General features: G+C 42.7%; 1 protein-coding gene across 1 annotated transcript in view; it reads left to right on the forward strand.

The window, feature by feature from the left end:
* WDR72 (WD repeat domain 72) overlaps positions 1-20,214 on the forward strand; it is a 587,636-nt gene that overhangs the window by 326,635 nt on the left and 240,787 nt on the right. The window contains exon 14 of the mRNA XM_073568404.1: positions 13,661-13,866. Within this exon, the coding sequence (XP_073424505.1) occupies positions 13,661-13,866 (206 nt within the window). The remainder of the gene's footprint in view (positions 1-13,660; positions 13,867-20,214) is intronic.

Raw genomic sequence — 20,214 nt, forward strand, 5'->3', positions numbered from 1 at the left:
GTCATTATATGTTGGGGGCTGCCTTTTGCTTTGGGGTCTGCTCTGGGGCTGTTTAGATTTCCCTTTCTGTCTTTAGGCTATGTAGTCCTCCGGCTGTGATCGAGGGGCCTAGGGCATCGTAGGAGCCCCCCACGGCTACTGCTAGTTGTGTTGATAGGTTCAGGGGTCTGCAATCCGATAGCTGCCAACTTCTCTGGTTTTCTGGACTTAGCTAGCATTTCTATTTTTGCCTCCTACGGTGACTCAATCATAACAGATGTCCCTTGCTTGTAAGGCCATCATCAAGCATAGTACCAAGGGGAATGCCTAACACAGAGTCAGAGGAGTGCCAAAAGGTCAGTACCTGTCCGTAGCTGAAGTATCAGAAGGAAGAGACAGAATCAGGTCACAGCCAAAGCAGAGTTGAGAACCGGGTAATCCAAACACACATGGACACACAGAGTCAGGATGGGTAGGAGAGGAGCGCAGAGACTTAGGTAAAGTTAGCTAAATGCAGCAGGACAAATCAGGGTTTCCCCAGAGCCAGCTACATGCGCCGTAGGCAGGAAATATAACTGGTACTGCCTGCAGGATGCAGCGCAGAGAAATAGCAGACCCGACACCACAACAAGGCAGAGAAAGTTCACCCCTGACATGACATGGTCTGGATCATGACACCTTGCTGTCGTGCAGATTTATTGAATATTGCCCAATTTGTGCACATTGTGCACGGGGAAAATGGTCTGGTGCGTGCTTGGTAGCAGGCAGTAGGAATTGTTTGCACTACTGCTTTGCATAGGGCACTTAACACCTTTTAAGTGGGCTATTGTGGACAACAGAAGCAAGACTCTGACCCCAAAAACAGTGGGGAAAATGGCGTGGTGCGTGATTGGTAGTAGATAGTAGGAAATGTTTGGACCAGTGCTTTGCATAGGGGACTTACTGCTTTTTTAATTGCACTATTGTGGACAGCAGAAACTAGGCTCTAACCCCAAAAACAGCTGGGAAAATGGCCTGGTGCATACTTGGTAGCAGGCAGTAGGAATTGTTTGGACTACTGCTTTGCATAGGGCACTTAATACCTTTTTAAGTGGACTAAGGTGGACAGTAGGAAAAAGGCTCTGACCCCAAAAACAGCGGGGAAAATGGCCTGGTACATGCATGGTAGCAGGCAGTAGGAAATGTTTGGACTACTGCTTTGCATAGGGCACTTAACGACTTTTTAAGTGGACTAATGAGGACAGCAGAAGCCGGGCTCTGAGCCCAAAAACAGCAGGGAAAATGGACAGGTGCTTTAAAAAAAAAAAGCAGCACTAAATGCTAGTACTCTGTGTGCTGTAAAAATATTGCTTTGCCTCTAACAAAAGCTGTTTTAAGATGGACACTGGAAGAACACTTTCACCTCTCCCTACCTATTACACAATCTCTCCCTCCTTGTACTTTGAATTTGTTGTGTGTCTTCAGCTCTGAAAAAAGCTATTTTTGGTGGTGTTATGGAGCTAGTGACCAGCTCCTTTAAACTGTCCCTGCTCAAGTATCTCTCTCTCCCTACTCTACACTGATCTATTATACACTGTAGGTAGCCCTGAAAATGGCTTTTGTGTTATCAACAGGCCTAAAGACACTCCCTAGCAGCTGAGCGATCTCTCCCTATGCTGGCTCTGGATGTAATGTGCTCAAAATGGTGGCGGCAGGGCTTAAATAGACCCTACGACGCTGGGCGGCCAGCCCATCACAGTAATGCCACAACCATGATGTCTGCGGCATTACTGTGATTGGTAAAGAAGCCCAGCATATTTACTGGCTGCAAAAGAGGCACTAAAACTGCACAGTGGGACATCCAAATATAGCGGGGCGAGTACACAAATACTTGCAATGTAGCGAGAAACCCGAATACCCACTATCCATGCAAATAGTGAATAGCAACGAATACACTCGCTCATGAATAATTATCTCAGCATGGATTTTGGTTCCATAAGGGGTGGAGTAGACTGCTCTCCAGACACTTGTCAACCCATATTGTCAATGATGTACCCAAAGAAATGGAATGATTGGATGCCATATGTCTATGGAAGAAGAAATGATTGAATCCCTTGAAATTTAAATTTGCCAGGATCGACAATTTTGTTTATTTGCATTTGCACTTTGTTGCATCCAAAATTAATTCCTTTGTCACAAATTGCAATACAGCAAAGCCTCCAATTACCCTAAAAATGTGTGTGACACTCTGAGGTCTTCAAGCTCTTTAACCCCTTCACCTCCGAGACTGTTTTCACCTTCATGACCAGGGCAAATTTTACAAATCTGACCAGTGTCACTCTATGTAGTAACAACTCTGGAATGCTGCAACAGATCCCACTAATTCTGAGAACTTTTTTTCATGACATATTGTACTTCATAACAGTAGTAAAATTTGCTTGACATGATTTACTTTTATTTGTGAAAAAATTGGAAATATGGAGAATATTTAGAAAATTTCGCAGCTTTCAAACTTTTCATTTGTATGCCCTTAAATCACAGAGATGTCACAAAAAATAGTTAATGAATAACAATTCCCATTTATCAACTTTAAATCAGCACAAAGTTTAAAACATATTTTTTCTTTTGTTAGGAAGTTAGAATGGTTAAAAGTTTACCGGTGAGTTCTTATCTCTACAAAAAAATTTAGAAAACATTTTTTTTAGAGACTACATGACATTTTAACTGACTTTGAAAAGTCTATATGACAAAAGATACCCAAAGTGACACCATTCTAAAAACTGTACCCCTTAAGGTGCTGAAAACCACAAGAAGACATTTATTATCCGTTCATGTGCATAACAGGAATTAAAAGAAAGTGGAAGGAAAAAAATCAACATTTAACTTTTTTTTCACTAAAATTTTACTTTAGACCCAATTTTTTTTATTTTTACAAGAGTAACAAGAGAAAATGGACCTCAAAATTAGTTGTGCAATTTCTCCTGAGCATGGTGATACCCCGTTTGTGGGGAAAAACTACTGTTTAGGCGCACGGCAGGGAAGGAGTTCCATTTGACTTTTTGAATGCAAAATTTGCTGGAATAATTAGCGGACATCATGTCTTGTTTGGAGAGCCTCTGATGTGGCTAAACAGTGTAAATCCCCCACAAGTTACCCCATTTTGGAAACTAGACCTCTCAAGGAATGTACAAAAATCTGTGGTGTGCACCTTGAACACCTAAATACTTCAAAGAAGTTTATAATGTAGATGCAAAAAAAAAAAAATTCCCACAAAAATGTTTTTAGCTCCATTTGTTTATTTTAACAAGAGTAAAAGGATAAAATTGACACCAATATCTGAAATGCAATTTCTACTGAGTATGCAGATTCCCCATATGTGGAGGAAAACTACTGTTTGGGTGCACGGCAGGGCTCAGAATGGAAGGAGTAACGTGTTGGAACCCGGACTTGGAATGGTCTGCAGGTGTAATGTTGAATTTGGAGAGCTCTTGATGTGCCTAAACAGTGGAAACCCCCAAAAGTGACCCCATTTGGAAACTAGACTACTTAAGGAATTTATCTAGATGTGTGGTGAGCACCTTTAACCCACATGTGCTTCACAGAATTTGACATCGTTGATCTGAGAAAATGAGAAAAAAATATTTTACCTACAAAAATGTTGTTTCAGCCCCAATTCTTTTTAACCCCTTCACGACCCATGACGCCTACGTAGGCGTCATGAAAAGCAGTGCCCAAACGACCTATGACGCCTACGTAGGCGTCATGCTATAAATAGCCCCCCTGCGGGTCGGGTGACCGGGGTCACTGAAAGGTCACCCGACCTGCACACAAAGGACCCTTCAGAGTTAACACCTGGGGGTGTGGCTTAGCCCCCACGTGCCTACGATCGCTCTGATTGGCTGTTAAAAGTGAAACTGCCAATCAGAGCGATTGTAATATTTCACCAATGAAAATTGGTGAAATATTACAATCCAGCCATGGCCGATGCTGAAATAGCATCGGACATGGCTGGACACCGAGACCCGACCCCCCCCACACCGACTGACGGCACCGATCGGCTGCCGCCACCGTCTGACGGCACCGATCGGCAGCCGCCGTCATGATCTGCCCCTCCGTCTTCCCTCCGCCCCCCCAGCCCTCCGATCGCCCCTCCGATCACCCACTCTCACCCTCCTTTGTGCCTCCGACCTCCCGCTATCCGTCCCGGTGTCCTGCCGTCCAGCATCATGGGCACCGCCATCTTGCAAGATGGCGGGCGCATGCGCAGTGCGCCGAATCGAATCTGCAATGCTGCAGATTCATTCATTTATTTTGATCACTATGATAAACTTTCATAGTGATCAAAATAAATAAAAAGTAAATCACCGCCCCCTTATCACCCCCATAGGTAGGGACAAATAATAAAATATATATATTTTTTTTTCCATTAGGGTTAGGTCCAGGGCTAGGGTTAGGGTTAGGGTTAGGGCCAGGGTTAGGGTTAGGGTTGGACTAAGGGTTAGGGTTGGACTAAGGGTTAGGGTTGGACTAAGGGTTAGGGTTGAACTTACGGTTAGGGTTGAACTTAGGGTTAGGGTTGGAATTGGGGTTAGGGTTGGGTTGGGGTTGGGATTACGGTTAGGCTTGTGGTTAGGGTTAGAGTTGTGATTTCGTTAGGGGTGTGTTGGGATTAGGGTTGTGGTTAGGGTTATGATTAGGGTTAGGGGTGTGTTGGGGTTAGGGTTGGAGATAGAATTGAGGGGTTTCCACTGTTTAGGCACATCAGGGGCTCTCCAAACGCGACATGGAGCCACCATTTATTCCAGCCAATTTTGCGTTCAAAAAGTCAAACGGTGCTCCCTCCATTTCGAGCCCCGACGTGTGCCCAAACAGTGGTGTACCCCCACTTATGGGGTATCAGGGTACTCAGGAAAAATTGCACAACAACTTTGGGGGTCTAATTTCTCCTGTTACCCTTGGGAAAATAAAAAAATGGGGGCTAAAATAATTATTTTGTGGAAAAAAAAGATTTTTTATTTTCACGGTTCTGCGTTATAAACTTCTGTGAAGCACTTGGGGGTTCAATGTGCTCACCACACATCTAGATAAGTTCCTTGGGGGGGTCTAGTTTCCAAAATTGGGTCACTTGTGGGGGGTTTCCACTGTTTAGGTACATCAGGGGCTCTGCAAACGTAACATGACGCCCACAGACCATTCCATCAAGTCAGCATTTCAAAACGTCACTACTTCCCTTCTGAGCCCCAACGTGTCCCTGAACAGTGGTCCCCCCCATATATGGGGTATCAACGTACTCAGGACAAACTGGACAACAACTTTTGGGGTCCAATTTATCCTGTTACCCTTGTGAAAATAAAAAATAGTGGGCTAAAAATCACTTTTTGAGGAAAAAAAAATATTTTTTTATTTTCACAGCTCTGCGTTATAAACTTCTGTGAAGCACTTGGGGGTTCAAAGTGCTGACCTCACATCTAGATTAGTTCCTTAGGTGATATAGTTTCCAAAATGGGGTCACTTGTGGGGGGTTTCCACTGTTTAGGTACATCAGGGGCTCTGCAAATGTAGCATGACGCCCACAGACCATTCCATCAAGTCTTCATTTCAAAGCGTCACTACTTCCCTTCCGAGCCCCAACGTGTGCCCAAACAGTGGTCCCCCCCCCTTATGGGGTACCAGCGTACTCAGGACACACTGGACAACAACTTTTGGGGTCCAATTTATCCTGTTACCCTTGTGAAAATAAAAAATAGTGGACTAAAAATAATTTTTTGAGGAAAAAAAATATTTTTTTATTTTCACGGCTCTGCGTTATAAACTTCTGTGAAGCACTTGGGGGTTCAAAGTGCTCACCACACATCTATATTAGTTTCTTGGGTGATCTAGTTTCCAAAATGGGGTCATTTGTGGGGGGGTTTCCACTGTTTAGGTACATCAGGGGCTCTGCAAACATAACATGACGCCCACAGACCATTCCATCAAGTCGGCATTTCAAAATGTCACTACTTCCCTTCTGAGCCCCAACGTGTGCCCAAACAGTGGTCCCCCCACATATGTGGTACCAGCATACTCAGGACAAGCTGGACAACAACATTTGGGGTCCAATTTATCCTGTTTCCTTTGTGAAAATAAAAAATAGCAGGCTAAAAATTTATTTTTTGAGGAAAAAAAATATTTTTATTTTAACGGCTCTGCGTTATAAACTTCTGCGTAGCACCTGGGGGTTCAAAGTGCTCACTATGCATCTAGATAAGTTCCTTAGGGGGTCTAGTTTCCAAAATGGGGTCATTTGTGGGGGAGCTCCAAAGTTTACGCACACAGGGGCTCTGCAAACACAACATAGTGTCCGCTAACGATTGGAGCTAATTTTCCATTCAAAAAGTCAAATGACGCTCCTTCCCTTCTGAGCCATGCCGTGCGCTCAAACAGTGGTTTTCCCCCACATATGGGGTACCAGTGTACTCAGGACAAACTGGACAACAACTTTTGGGGTCCAATTTATCCTGTTACCCTTGGGAAAATAAAAAATAGCGGGCTAAATAATCATTTTTGAGGAAAAAAAATTATTTTTTTATTTTCACTGCTCTGCGTTATAAACTTCTGTGAAGCACTTGGGGGTTCAAAGTGCTCACCACACATCTAGATAAGTTCCTTCGGGGGGTCTAGTTTCCAAAATGGGGTCACTTGTGGGGGAGCTCCAATGTTTAGGCACACAGGGGCTCTCCAAATGCGACATGGTGTCCGCTAACGATTGGAGCTAATTTTCCAATCAAAAAGTCACAAGGCGCTCCTTCCCTTCCGGGCCTTGCGGTGCGCCCAAACAGTGGTTTATGACCACATATGAGATATTGATGTACTCAGGAGAAATTGCCCAACAAATTTTAGGATCCATTTTATCCTGTTGCCCATGTGAAAATGAAAAAACTGAGGCCAAATAAAATTTTTGTGAAAAAAAAAGTACTTTTTTTTTTACAGATCAATTTGTGAAGCACCTGGGGGTTCAAAGTGCATACTATGCATCTAGATAAGTTCCTTGGAGGGTCTAGTTTCCAAAATGGGCTCACTTGTGGGGGAGCTCCAATGTTTAGGCACACAGGTACTCTTAAAACAAGACATGGCAACCGCTAAACATTCAAGCATATTTTACATTCAAAAAGTAAAATGGCGCTCCTTGCCTTCTGAGCCCTGCCGTGCGCCCAAACAGTGGTTTATGACCACATATGAGGTATCAGTGTACTCAGGAGAAATTGCCCAACAAATTTTAGGATACATTTTATCCTGTTACCCATGTGAAAATGAAAAAACTGATGCTAAAATAAAATTTTGGTTGGAAAAATTAAAATGTCCATTTTTTCATTCCATGTTGCTTTAGTTCCAGTGAAGCACCTGAAGGGTTAATAATCTTCTTGAATGTAGTTTTGAGTAGCTTGAGGGGTGCAGTTTTTAGAATGGTGACACTTTTGGGTATTTTCTGCCATTTAGACCCCTCAAAGTGACTTCAAATGTAAGGTGGTCCCTAAAAAAAATGGTTTTGTAAATTTTGTTGTAAAAATGAGAAATTGCTGGTCAACTTTTAACCCTTATAACTTCCTAGCGAAAAAAAATATTCCTTCCAAAATTGTGCTGATGTAAAGTAGACATGTGGGAAATGTTATTTATTAACTATTTTGTGTCACATAACTCTCTGGTTTAACAGAATAAAAATTCAAAATTTGAAAATTGCAAAATTTTCAAAATTTTCGCCAAATTTCCATTTTTTTCACAAATAAACGCAAAAATTATCGACCTAAATTTACCACTATCATGAAGCCCAATATGTCACGAAAAAACAATCTCGGAATCGCTAGGATACGTTGAAGCGTTCCTGAGTTATTACCTCATAAAGGGACACTGGTCAGAATTGCAAAAAATGGCCAGGTCATTAAGGTCAAAATAGGCTGGGTCATGAAGGGGTTAATTTACACAAGGATAGCATGAGACAGGAGAAAAAGGACCCCAAAGTTTGTTGGGAAATTTCTCCCAATTACCCCAACATCCAATATGTGGTCAAAAACTACTTTTGAGGCTCAGTGCAAAGCTCAGAAGGGAATATGCTCCATATTGAAGTTCACATTTTGCTGGGCTGGTTTGAGGGTGCCATGTCACATTGGCAGAGCCCTGAGGTACCAGAATAGCAGAACCACCCCCATAAGTGACCCCATATTACAAACTACACATCTCATGGAACTCCTCTAGGGGTGATCTGATCATATTCACAAGACAGGTGTGTCACAAAAATTTAGTGAGCGAAGCATATCAGATATAATATTAGTTGACCACCCGGCTACGATTGCAGGCACAGCTTCTGTGCATGCAAAGCTGACAGGATGTACTCAGTGCATACAAGGTCGGGAAGCACTTCCCACCCATGGCGTACTGGGTACATCCAAGTTCGTAAAGGGATTCAAGGAGTTGTCTGGTCTAAATTGATGTCTGCAATCAATTTGCACTGTGCACTGCAAGGATTTGCTAGTTTCTGAGCTGGGAACTACAGTGATGCATGCGTTATGTATACTCCCAGCCAAAGCCCATCTAGTGGGCTCAGACTTACTCCATACACTTGTATACAACCCTACTGTCAAGATCTAGGCTGAGTTTTATATCCTGTTTCTCTTTCCTGGTCTGATCATGTCAAGGGTTAACTTTTCTCTGCCTCATTCTGGAGCCAGGCAGGCTATTTCTCTCCACTGAATCCTGCAGGTGGTGTCAGTTATAGTTTTCTTCCTAGAGCGTGAGTAGCTGCCTCCATTTATACCCTGATTTATCCTCCTGCTGTTGCTGACTTTGCCCTTGTCTGTTTGTTCCCTACTCCCCGTCCCGACTCAGTGTTTCCCTTTTCATGTTTAGGACACTCTGGTTTCTGACTCGGCTTGGACCCTAACCTGCTGTTAGTCTCTTGTCTTGGCATATCTGGTCCTGACCGGTACTGACCCATTTGTCTTGCTTCTAACTCTGTGTTTGTTTATTTCTTTGGTAGTGTGCTACAGACTAACATTGAACCATCTTATTTGACTACTCTGCTGCCACCTGGTGGTAGCCTCGCTGCTGCGCTGCAAGTCTGCTCTTGCTGTGTGCAGTCCTCCCTCCACTCTATTGCCATCTAGTGGAGATTGCATCCACCTGCATCTGGCCACGAGTATCAATACTGCACACGTACCCACCAGTCCTGATTCAGAAATTGTTGAATGCTCGCAGTGCCAAGTGTGTGCACCTGGTGATTCATAAGTCTGCTGTCACACAGAGTAACTGCAGACATCAATTTAGACAAGACAACCCCTTTAATACAAACACAGACTTGTCATAAAATTAGATATTAATCCGGTAGTAACCACCAGTCCAATTTAAAACACAGCACACTGACAGACTTTTTTTGATTTTTAAAAAAGATCCCCAAATTATCTGACAGTTATCTATTAGCTATTTGTGATCAAGCAGACTGTTCTTTGCAGAACACTGACTCAGGCTGAAGGTGTTGCTGTTTCAGAGGTAACATCATTCTGCTGTGACTGAGACCAGTGATGTGTAATATATTCCATAATGCACTCTGCTTTCTCCCCACCAATAAACTTGCTGGAAGCAAAGAAGTAGGCCAATTGACTCTTGCATTTGTTATTACTAATGCCCTGTCTGCTGCAGCTAGTAGTGGTGGTAGTGGTGATGCTTCTTATTAGAGATGAAGAAATTTGATTGAGTCAAGACTTATTCAGCAAGCTTTAGTGCTTGCTGAATAAGCTGCAGAGGGATCCCGGATTTCTGGATCTCTCCAGCTGATCAGCTGTTCGGCTCCGCAGCTGCACGTGTTGCCGCTGTGTGTGCATTTGTTGTGACTGTCATGACTCGCCCCCAGAGGCCGTGGGGTACTCGGTGCCGGGCCCGTTGATTCCAATGGGAGATCTCACAGTGGCAGTGACCCGGTCCGTGGCCTCAGGTGGTCAATGTAAAAGGGGTAGAGTGATGGGTTAAAGTTGTTGAGATGATTTGTGACGCCACCTGTGGTTTCTGGTCAGTTTTACCAGCGCTGTAGGGTTGCTTCTCTGGGACAGATGGTGTGGTGCAGCAATGATGTTGAAGCTCCCCACAGGTGGAGCTGTAGTCTCAGGGCAGTGTAGATGAGGTTGGTAAATGGGGAGATGGTGCAAAGAAGTAGATGTAGAAGAGCCGGGTGTAAGGCGCTGGAATAAGTGGAGGACACAAAGGCATGTAGTTTCAAGGCTTTACTCACAGTCTGGTGCACACAGATGCCCGCTTCGGTGCCGTGTCCTCCAGGTCATGGGCTCAGCCAACTCCCAGGCAAGGTAAAGTACACCTTTCCAGCACTCCTCCAACATGTGCCTTCTCTGAATGTCTCCACACTAGCGCCTAATCTGAAGTACTTGTAGTTGCGTATTAAACTCAAGTTCCTCCTTCTTGATGTTACTTAGAACTCTACTTGTACGGCAGACAGCTGTAGCCTGCTTTGGGGACTCCTTGCTATCAAGTCCCGGCTCACTCACATTGCTGTTGTGCCCCCAAGTCTTAGGTGGGAATAAAGTGGTGACAACTTCTATTCCTCCGGTGTCTTCTGCAGGAACATCAGTACATCCTCGGGGACCAGACCCCGGCCATGCGCTTCAAACTTGAGGAAGGGCTCTGCTCTGACCCTAGCCCTTTGTTCTCTTCTTCTCCTTACATTCCGTACTAAACTATCTTCCTTCTGAAGAATCAGGCTTTCTATGGCTCTTTCCTGTGCCAGCAGCTCCAGGTCACAGGAGTATGCTGTAGCACTTCCTTCATGCCATCCCTCTCTCGGGATCTTCTCTCACAGACAGACCTTTTCCTAATATTCTCCCGCTCTCTTGTGCAGTCTAAGCTCCACCCACCTCCCAGCACTCTTCGTGTTCCAAGCAGGGAGCCATGAAGGTCGCTCTGCTACACTGTGTTTCTGTGGGATGTTAGTGTTGGAGTGTGGTCAGGCGTCTCCACCTTACCTGGATAGTGGGGTACCACACCTCAGGAGGAGGTGTAGTACCTCTGTGGTGACTGAACCCTCAGGGGCAACACAGTCACACAGCCTCGACACATGCAGCTCCTGAGCTGAACACTTGATCTGCTGGAGTGATACAAAAAGCCAGGTTCCCTCTGCAGCTTATTCGGCAAGCGCTACAGCTTGCCGAATAAGCCCTGACCCAATCAAATTCGCTCAATTCTACTTCAGATGTTGCTAGTGGTTCCCATATTCCTAGCTGTGGTATGACTTTTTTTTTCTTTTACCCTGTTCCATCCATTTCCAGTATCACTTTTTCTTTGATTATCCATATTGTACAGCACTAAAATGAACTTTTGACAATTAACTCCTATTTATCAACTATTGTCAAAAAAGGAAGTAGTAAGAAATGCTAGGTAGAATCATAGAATCATAGAATGGTAGTGTTGGAAGGGACCTCCTGGGCCATCTGGTCCAACCCCTTGCTCAAAGCAGGATTCACTAAATTATCCCAGACAGATTGTCCACCCTCTGTTTGAAGACTTCTATTGAAGGAGAACTCACCACCTTGGTATGTAAATGCAAGTGGTACAGAAAGCCTTATAACACAAATGTGCAAAACCAGATATGTATATTTAAATGGCAATTCTTTTTAACACTTTTTTCCAAAATTCAGTCTTTTTCCAAAAAATTTCTTGTTCAGAAATGCTAGAAATGCACATCCAAAAAGACAGCAGATATAACAAGGTGCTGTATTAGTTTGTGGTGAATATACATAATATTTGACTAGTAAAACAGATGAGCAGAAAAAAGAAAACTTTGTTTGAGTCAGCATGTGATGACAATCACAGTTAAACACTGTAGAATTTTGGGAAATTTTATCGTGTGTATATACAAATTAAATATACAGTGATTCCTCCCTTTACAAAAGTGCTGCACAAGAAATGCAAAAACTCACTACAGCCACTTGTGACAAGCAGGCACAACATCTATAACACTGTTACAAGATTATTTTTTTTATGTAGAAATATTGTGCTGCTTTCTAGTGCATTATGAATGAAGAAAAATTTGTGTAATTGCAAATTCAATGCAGCAGGACAGATGCCAGCTCCAACATGTTACTGATTAATAACACTCTTTCACTACTGCTGGCACCTCTCCTACCTCTCTCACCCTATCAATTGAATGACTGTATTATTCACATATTGCTACTGTTAGGGTTGGCAGATCGCACTAAATAAAAATAACTAATAAAGTGCGATCGCAACCCAAGGTCCATCGTGCAGAGATGATTACCTACTGCTAGTGACCAATGACGGAACCGGAACAGCGAGCGTTTGCTTGAACACACTGTGTTAGCACCACACAGTGTGAACTGAACACTGAGAACCCCGCTCCGTTACTTCACGGAGTAATACTTAATAAAAGAACACTAAGTGCAGTACCCTGTTAACCGTCACAGGAATAAAGCAAATGTGACGCTAAGTGTGGGACCCTGTCACTCTTCCATGGAAATCTAGGCTGGTGGTTGAGCTTGCTCTGTAACTCAGCTGTGCTAACCGCACACATGACTGGAGACAGATGCTAAGCCAAGCGGGAGTTTCCCATCCTACACTGCCTGCCTTGACACATAGTCATCGTTATAAGAGCAGCACACACGTGCAAACAGAGTGGTAGTGTATCCACACACACACACAATCTCAAATGATACTAACACACCGGCATGAGCCTCTGAGAGCCCTTTGTACACTAGGCTCATGTCCAGTCAGACAGGACCTTGCCCGTGGACCAATCCGGAGCTGCCACATAACCAGAGCGGCTGACATCCGACCACCAATGAGAAGGCGTTACCTCACGGACATTCTCAGTATGGAGATCGCCAGACTTAGACCCCAGAATGCAATGTGGAACGTGCAATACACTGGTTACCATAGACTTGACTGGAGATCCAGCAGTAATCAATCGGGTGGCACGAGCCTGAGCAAGATGCTGGGAGAGACGTCCATGCTGAGCAGCAGTCCCAGCGGCCGAGACTGAATGGGAGACCACAGCACCTGACAAGGCCTGGGATCTATCCCGCACACCGGGAAAACCCTGGCGCCTAACAGCTACACTGAAATTTCTCACTGCTGCAGTCATACAACACATTACATGTCTGCAGTATTGTTTAATGTTTTAGGACTTTCACTTCCAATCTCTATTGTTGAGCTGTGAGTTCTGATGTCCTCTCACTATCTTAAATCACTCTAAGGCTGGGGCCACACGTGCGAGAAACTTGCACGAGTCTCGCATCTTAATACCCGGCACTCGGGACCTGACGCGACTGCATGTACTTCTATGCAGCTGAGTGCTACGGTCCCGAGTTCCGGGTATTAAGATGCGAGACTCGTGCGAGTTTCTCGCATGTATGACCCCGGCCTAAAATGGTCACTGCATTTTCTGCTAAGACTTTTATACAGGCTGTGGTATTCCTTCCTGTCTGGTTGTGCTATACTTTGCAACAAGATAACTGTAAGAAATTCTTTAGAAGCTTGTGTAGCGGTAATCCTTCTGTGGCTAATGCATTTTTCTGCAATATTTAAAAAGGTGTCAGGCATATTTTATGCAAATTTTATGAAACTTGACTTGAATTAGATTTGCATTGAATCAATATTCTCATCTCTAATAGGCATTGGTATGAATTATTGGTTTTATTTTTTTTTACAGGCACTTTAGAACGTCATGAAACAGGTGAGATGGCAAAAGCAATCCTTACTGCTTGTGATGATCTTTCCATTGATATGAATGACTCCATGGTAACCAATTCTCAAGAGACACGGCGTCACAATAGAACAACCTTCAAATCATCAAGCTCTCACAAACTTGGAGCCCTGACCCATAATCTAATGCATCATGAGAAGTCATCAAACAAAGTAAGAAAACTGTAAATTGTGCGCTATTAATGAAATTATAAGCCTAGAAGGAATTACAGTTAAATGGAAATTCCAACCTTTGAAAAATTAAATCCAAGATAAACTTGCATCTTTTTTTGCCTCTGTACATGGTTTCATAGTTCTTCGACAGTCTTTGTGTACTTGCACATATAGGTAACCATAGCAACTAATCTTGACCGCATTCATGATGTCAGTATGGATAGTATGTTTTAAATTCAACCTGTCATCACTAAGGCCAAATGAACAAAAATAATGGGGGGGACATAGAATCAATGAGGTAGAAGTAACAGAAAAATTGAAAAGTAAATACACAGAGATTATAATGAAGTTGTTAAGGTTAACTAGTAACTTAAGCACCAGTAAGATGGTCAAGAATGGCTAATATATATATATATATATATATATACCGGGTGAGTCATAAAGGACGGATGTATTTGAAGTGGCTATAACTCACCACCAGGTGGAGGTAGAGATGTGCGGGAGGCGGGGTTATGTTTGTGAGGTGAAAGCATTGTTTTTATTTTAGTTTCAGTTTAAGCTATGGTGCCGTGGACGATAGAACATCGCGTTTTTGCGTACGACAGTTTTGTCAAGAATAATGAGTGTATCACAGCCGTTCAGCGTGAGTTTCGGCGTCATTTCAATATTCACAGAAATCAAGCTGTTCCCGCTCGTAACACTATCCTACGTTGGGTTGAAGCACTCCGTACACGAGGTACACTAATGAACAAACGACCACCGGGGGCTCCACGAACGGCACGTACCCCTGAAAATATGGAACGCGTCAGGCAAGCCATGCTGCGTAGTCCGAGTCGATCTGCTCGGAAACATTCTTTAGAACTTGCCCTCAGTAATCGTACAGTAAGGCGTATTTTGCATTTAGACCTGCATTTCCACCCCTATAAATTGGCCATTGTGCAACAGTTGGAGCGCGGGGATTACGCAGCGCGACTGAAGTTCGCACATGAGATGGAAGCAATTATTGAGCAAAACGACAACCTTATTTTATTCATGAGTGATGAAGCTCATTTCCATGTCAATGGCATGGTTAATCAGCAGAACTGCCGTTATTGGGCCTATGAAAATCCGAAAGAATTACATGAACGACCGCTGCACAGCCCTAAGGTAACGGTGTGGTGCGCTATGGGCAAATATGGCGTGATCGGTCCGTACTTTTTCGAAGGCGATAATGGCAATACTGTTACCGTGAACTCACAACGTTATATCGCCATGATAAATAACTTCTTTGTTCCTGAGTTACGACGGCAACATATCCCCATCTCTAGTGTGTGGTTTCAACAAGATGGGGCAACGACCCACACAGCCGGAGCAACAATGAACGTTCTTCGCCCTCTCTTCCCTGGTCACATCATTTCCAGGTTTGGCGATATTAATTGGCCTCCTAGGTCCCCAGACCTGTCCATGTGCGATTATTACTTATGGGGTCACCTCAAATCACGTGTATACAAGCTTAAGCCTCGATCATTACAAGAACTGAAGGAAGCTATTCGAGTGGAAGTTGCCCAAATCGACAGAGTTGTGTTGGAACGTGTTGATGCCAACTTCCAAGAACGCCTTTGGAAATGCATCACTGATAATGGCCACCACATGGCAGATGTTGTTTTCCACACTTGAATTTGTCAAATATTTGTCAGTATACGTAACCAAATCTGTGAATACATTTATATTTAATAAATATTTAACGATTTTATGATTAGTTTAAAAACGTCCGTCCTTTATGACTCACCCGGTATATATATATATATATATATATATATATATATATAATTTTTTTTTTTTTTTTTCTTTTTTTTGTAGAGATTTGTTCTCACTCAGCTGCAGTTGAGGTAGGCACAGAAATGTCCAGGCAAGTTTATTTAAAACTTCATAAATCTCTCAGGATAGAAAAACAAAAGAGCAGCCTTTTCCAGCAAAAAGTGAAAACATAAAGTAAAAAGTCCGTACAATATAGCGGGTCTGCCCACTCAGGATAGTGTCCAGTTCTTTAGGCCTTAGCACAGAACAACATACAGGAGATACACAGATCTCCAGCTCCAGACACTGAATGAGATACTCGGTCTCCATTTTATCTGCCAAACCACGCTCTTGGTGTTGGGATATGTGAGCAGTCATTCCCGCCTATCTCTTATGACCGCTCGTAAAACCAGGCCTTGGAATGGCCTAATAGCTCTCTCAGCAGAATATGTGCTGGAGCATGCTCCGAGCTCACATCACCGCAGCTAATAACCACGATGACACATATCTCCCCTCAAGGATCATATATATTAAATACAGTATAAGGAGGTGTGCTCCATTACCTTATCCTGGATTCATACAATGTTTTTAATGGTCCCAGGATGGTCCAAAAATAAAAACACTACTCACCCAATGAATTGGCACCTCTCCTGAGTTATACTTCCACCATCACTCATTGGGATCATTGGTTTCCTTATGGTAGCTAGAAGAAGTATTTCTTCCAGCTTGGATGGAATGTTAAGGCTGCGTCCATCACATAATGTCCCGCCAGAGCTAAGAGAGGAAATAGGCAGCGCTGCAGGATTGGCTGGCAGCACATCGGATGAGGATCACCACTGATCTGGTAGATGAGTTTTTACTTATTTTTAATTACTTATTATGAAAAGCTTTTGCTTTTTTTAGTTTTTTTTTTAAAGAATGAAGATAAAAGTGATCATATATAGCTGTGTAGTGTTATATTATGGTACTGAATGCGTGTATTGTCTGCTATCCTGGGGAAATACTTATATTCCACAGGTAATCACATTTCAGGAGGATCTGTTTTAGAGCCTTATGCTATGCTATTCTTCTTTAATTCCTACTAGAAAATACTGAATAAATTGACATTTGACTGTTACCATTACGGGATTCAGTGTTCCTACAAACTTTGATACTGTCCATTCAGTGATGCCAGTGTAAGAATGTGTAAAGACAAGCCCATTTGCTGGAAGAATGTTAGCACCGGCTTGTCAATTTATTCATAAATATTTAGAAATAGCAATAGAACAGAAAAATACTTTGTTCTGTGGAAAATAACTTTCAGACTTCTCATATTATATGAGTAATATAATAATATACTAAAAGAGAGATATCTATAACCCAATATAAACAAAAATGATAATATTTGAATTAGTCTGGAGTTCAATTTTAGGCAACAATCTCCTTTTATTTTTACAGTTTCAATGAATAGATATTTTATGAACCTGTTCAGAAGGTGATCCAGATTGCACAGTACATACTCCAACCTTGAGCCCTTAGCACTCTAGACATTTTCAATTACATCAACTTTACAACTTAGGGACTGGATTCTGGAAATGATTGTTGAGCTCAGCAAACCTGTGTCCTTTTGTTTACGTCCAGGATACAGAATTCTCTAGTGGAAAAAAGTATAGACATAGTAGATTATATTAGTATCTTGCCAAAATCTGTGTCACTATGTGTCTTAATACTGCGATTTGTCACGCCACAAATGAGTAACAACTGATATTGAAGTGACTCTAATTATCTCTAATTATTATCAAGGGCAAAATAAATGGCCATCTGTGCCAACTGATATCACCAGACTTGTGAGTTGTAACAGATGATAGCATGGCATTAGTTAGAATAGTTTTACTTCACCCAGTAGCACAAGAGAGTCAACGTCAGCCCAGTAAATGATTGTTCTATCAGTACACATTTTAACCCCGTAGCGACAGAGCCAGTTTGCAGCTTAATGACCAGGCCAATTTTTACAATTCTGACCACTGTCTCTTTATGAGGTTATAACTCTGGAACGCTTTAATGGATCCCGCTGATTCTGAGATTGTTTTTTCGTGACATATTGTACTTCATGTTAGTGGTAACATTTCTTCGATAAGTCTTGTGTTTATTTATGAAAAAAACAGAAATATGGTGAAAATTTTAAAAATTTAGCAATTTTAAAACTTTAAATTTTTATCAGAGACATGTGTCACAAAAATTTCTTAATAAATAACATTTCACACAAGTCTACTTTACATCACCAAAATTTTGGAAGCAAAATTTTTTTTTGTTAGGAAGTTATAAGGGTTAAAAGTTGACCAGCGATTTCTCATTTTTACAACAAAATTTACAAAACCATTTTTTTAGGGACCACATCATATTTAAAGTCATTTTGAGGGGTGTACATGACAGAAAATACCCAAAAGTGGCACCATTCTAAAAACTAGACCCATCAAGGTGCTCAAAACCACATTCAAGAAGTTTAATAACCCTGTGTGCTTCACAGGAACTAAAGCAATGTGGAAGGAAAAAATTAACATTTAACTTTTTTTTGCAAAAAATTTACTTCAGAACCTTTTTTTTTATTTTCACAAGTGTTAAAAGAGAAAATCAACAAATTTGTTGTACAATTTTGCCTGAATACGCCGATACCCCATATGTGGGGGTAAACCACTTTTTCAGCACACGGCAGAGCTCGCAAGGGATGAAGCGATGTTTGACTTTTTCAACGCCGAATTGGCTGGAATGGAGATCGGATGCCATGTTGCGTTCTGAGAGCCCCTTAATGTGCCTAAACAGTGGAAACCTCCAACAAGTGACCCCATTTTGGAAACTAGACCCCCCCAAGGAACTTATCTAGATGTGTGGTGAGCACTTTGAACCTTCAAGTGCTTCACAGAAGTTTATAACTTAGAGCCGAGAAAATAATAAATCAATTTTTTTCCACAAAAATGATTTTTTCGCCCCCAAATTTTTATTTTTACAAGGGTAACAGGAGAAATCATACCCCCACAGTTATTGTACAATTTGTCCTGAGTACGCTGATACCCCTTATGTGGGGGGGAACCACTGTTTGGGCATATGGGAGAGCTTGGAAGGGAAGGAGTGCCATTTTGGAATGCAGACTTTGATGGAATGGTCTGTGGGCGTCATGTTGCGCTTGCAGAGCCCCTGATGGGTGTAAACAGTGGAAACCCCCAACAAGTGACCCCATTTTGGAAATTAGACCCCCTAAGAAACTTATCTAGATGTGTGGTGAGCACTTTGAACCCCCAAGCGCTTCACAGAAGTTTATAAACGCAGAGTCGTGAAAATAAAAAGTCTTTTTTATTTCCACAAAAGTGATTTTTTAGACCAAATTTTTAGACCCCCAAAGTTGGTAAACAGTGGAAACCCCTCAATTCTTGCTCCAATCCTAACCCCAGCACAACCCTAACCCTAATCCCAACCCTAACCTTAATCCCAACCCTAAATCCTAATCCTAATTCTAACCCTAATCCTAGTTCGCCCTAACCCTAATTCTAACCCTAGCTCTAACCCGAGCCCTTACCCTAACCCTAACCCTAGCCCAACCCTAACCCTAACCCTAGCCCAACCCTAACCCTAACCTTAGCCCAACTTTAACCCTAACCCTAGCCCAACCCTAACCTTAGCCCAACCCTAACCCTAGCCTAACTCTAACCCTAGCCCAACCCTAACCCAACCCTAACCCTAGCCCTAACCCTAACCCTAATAGAAAACTGAAAAAAAATATTTTCTTTATTTTGATATGTTGGCCTAACTAAGGGGGTGATAAACAGGGGGGTTATGTACTATTTTGTTTATTTTGATCACGATGATAGTTTATCATCGTGATCAAGATGAATGAATGGAATCTGCCGGCTGCAGCCGGCAGATTCCCAGCGGGCGCACTGCGCATGCGCCCGCCATTTTCCCCAGATCCAAGATGGCGGCGCCCACCGGAGGACGTCGGCGGGATGCAGGACCACCGGGAGGGGACAGAGGACCAACAGGAGGTACAGAGGGGGATCGGGGACCCTCTTTCTCTCTCCTCTGATGTGCGATCACATCAGAGGAAAGAGAAATTAAATGTAAAATTGCAGCTTTTTTTTTGCGGTCGCCGTTATAGGGTTAATAACGGCGATCGCAAAAGCGGGGTCGGTAAAAACTGACCGATTCATGTTCTCTGGGGTCTCGGCTACCCCCGGCAGCCGAGACCCCGGAGAAAATCCGACACTGGGGGGCGCTATTCACTTTCTCCACAGCGCCGTGAATTAGCGGCGCTGTGGTTTTAATACAGATAAATACCGCTGTTAAAAGGCGTATCGGTGGTCGCTAAGGGGTTAATTTTCAATAATCTTCTTGTTTAGGCTTCATCCAAAACCATGTTGGATATTCAAATTACAAATGCCAACAGTACTTCCCTAATAATATTTTTAACTTAGCAGCCTGACCAGTGTTGGAGCTTTAAAATTAGATGCAAAGACAGGATTAGATCCTGACATTGTCACAAAATATACAACTCGTTGGTGAAGCTATAATATAGCCTTGTGCAATTGGGCCCAAGATACC

Source organism: Dendrobates tinctorius, unplaced genomic scaffold, assembly GCF_039654945.1.
Source record: "Dendrobates tinctorius isolate UK_male_01 unplaced genomic scaffold, ASM3965494v1 ptg000022l, whole genome shotgun sequence".
In the NCBI taxonomy this organism is placed as follows: Eukaryota; Metazoa; Chordata; class Amphibia; order Anura; family Dendrobatidae; genus Dendrobates; species Dendrobates tinctorius.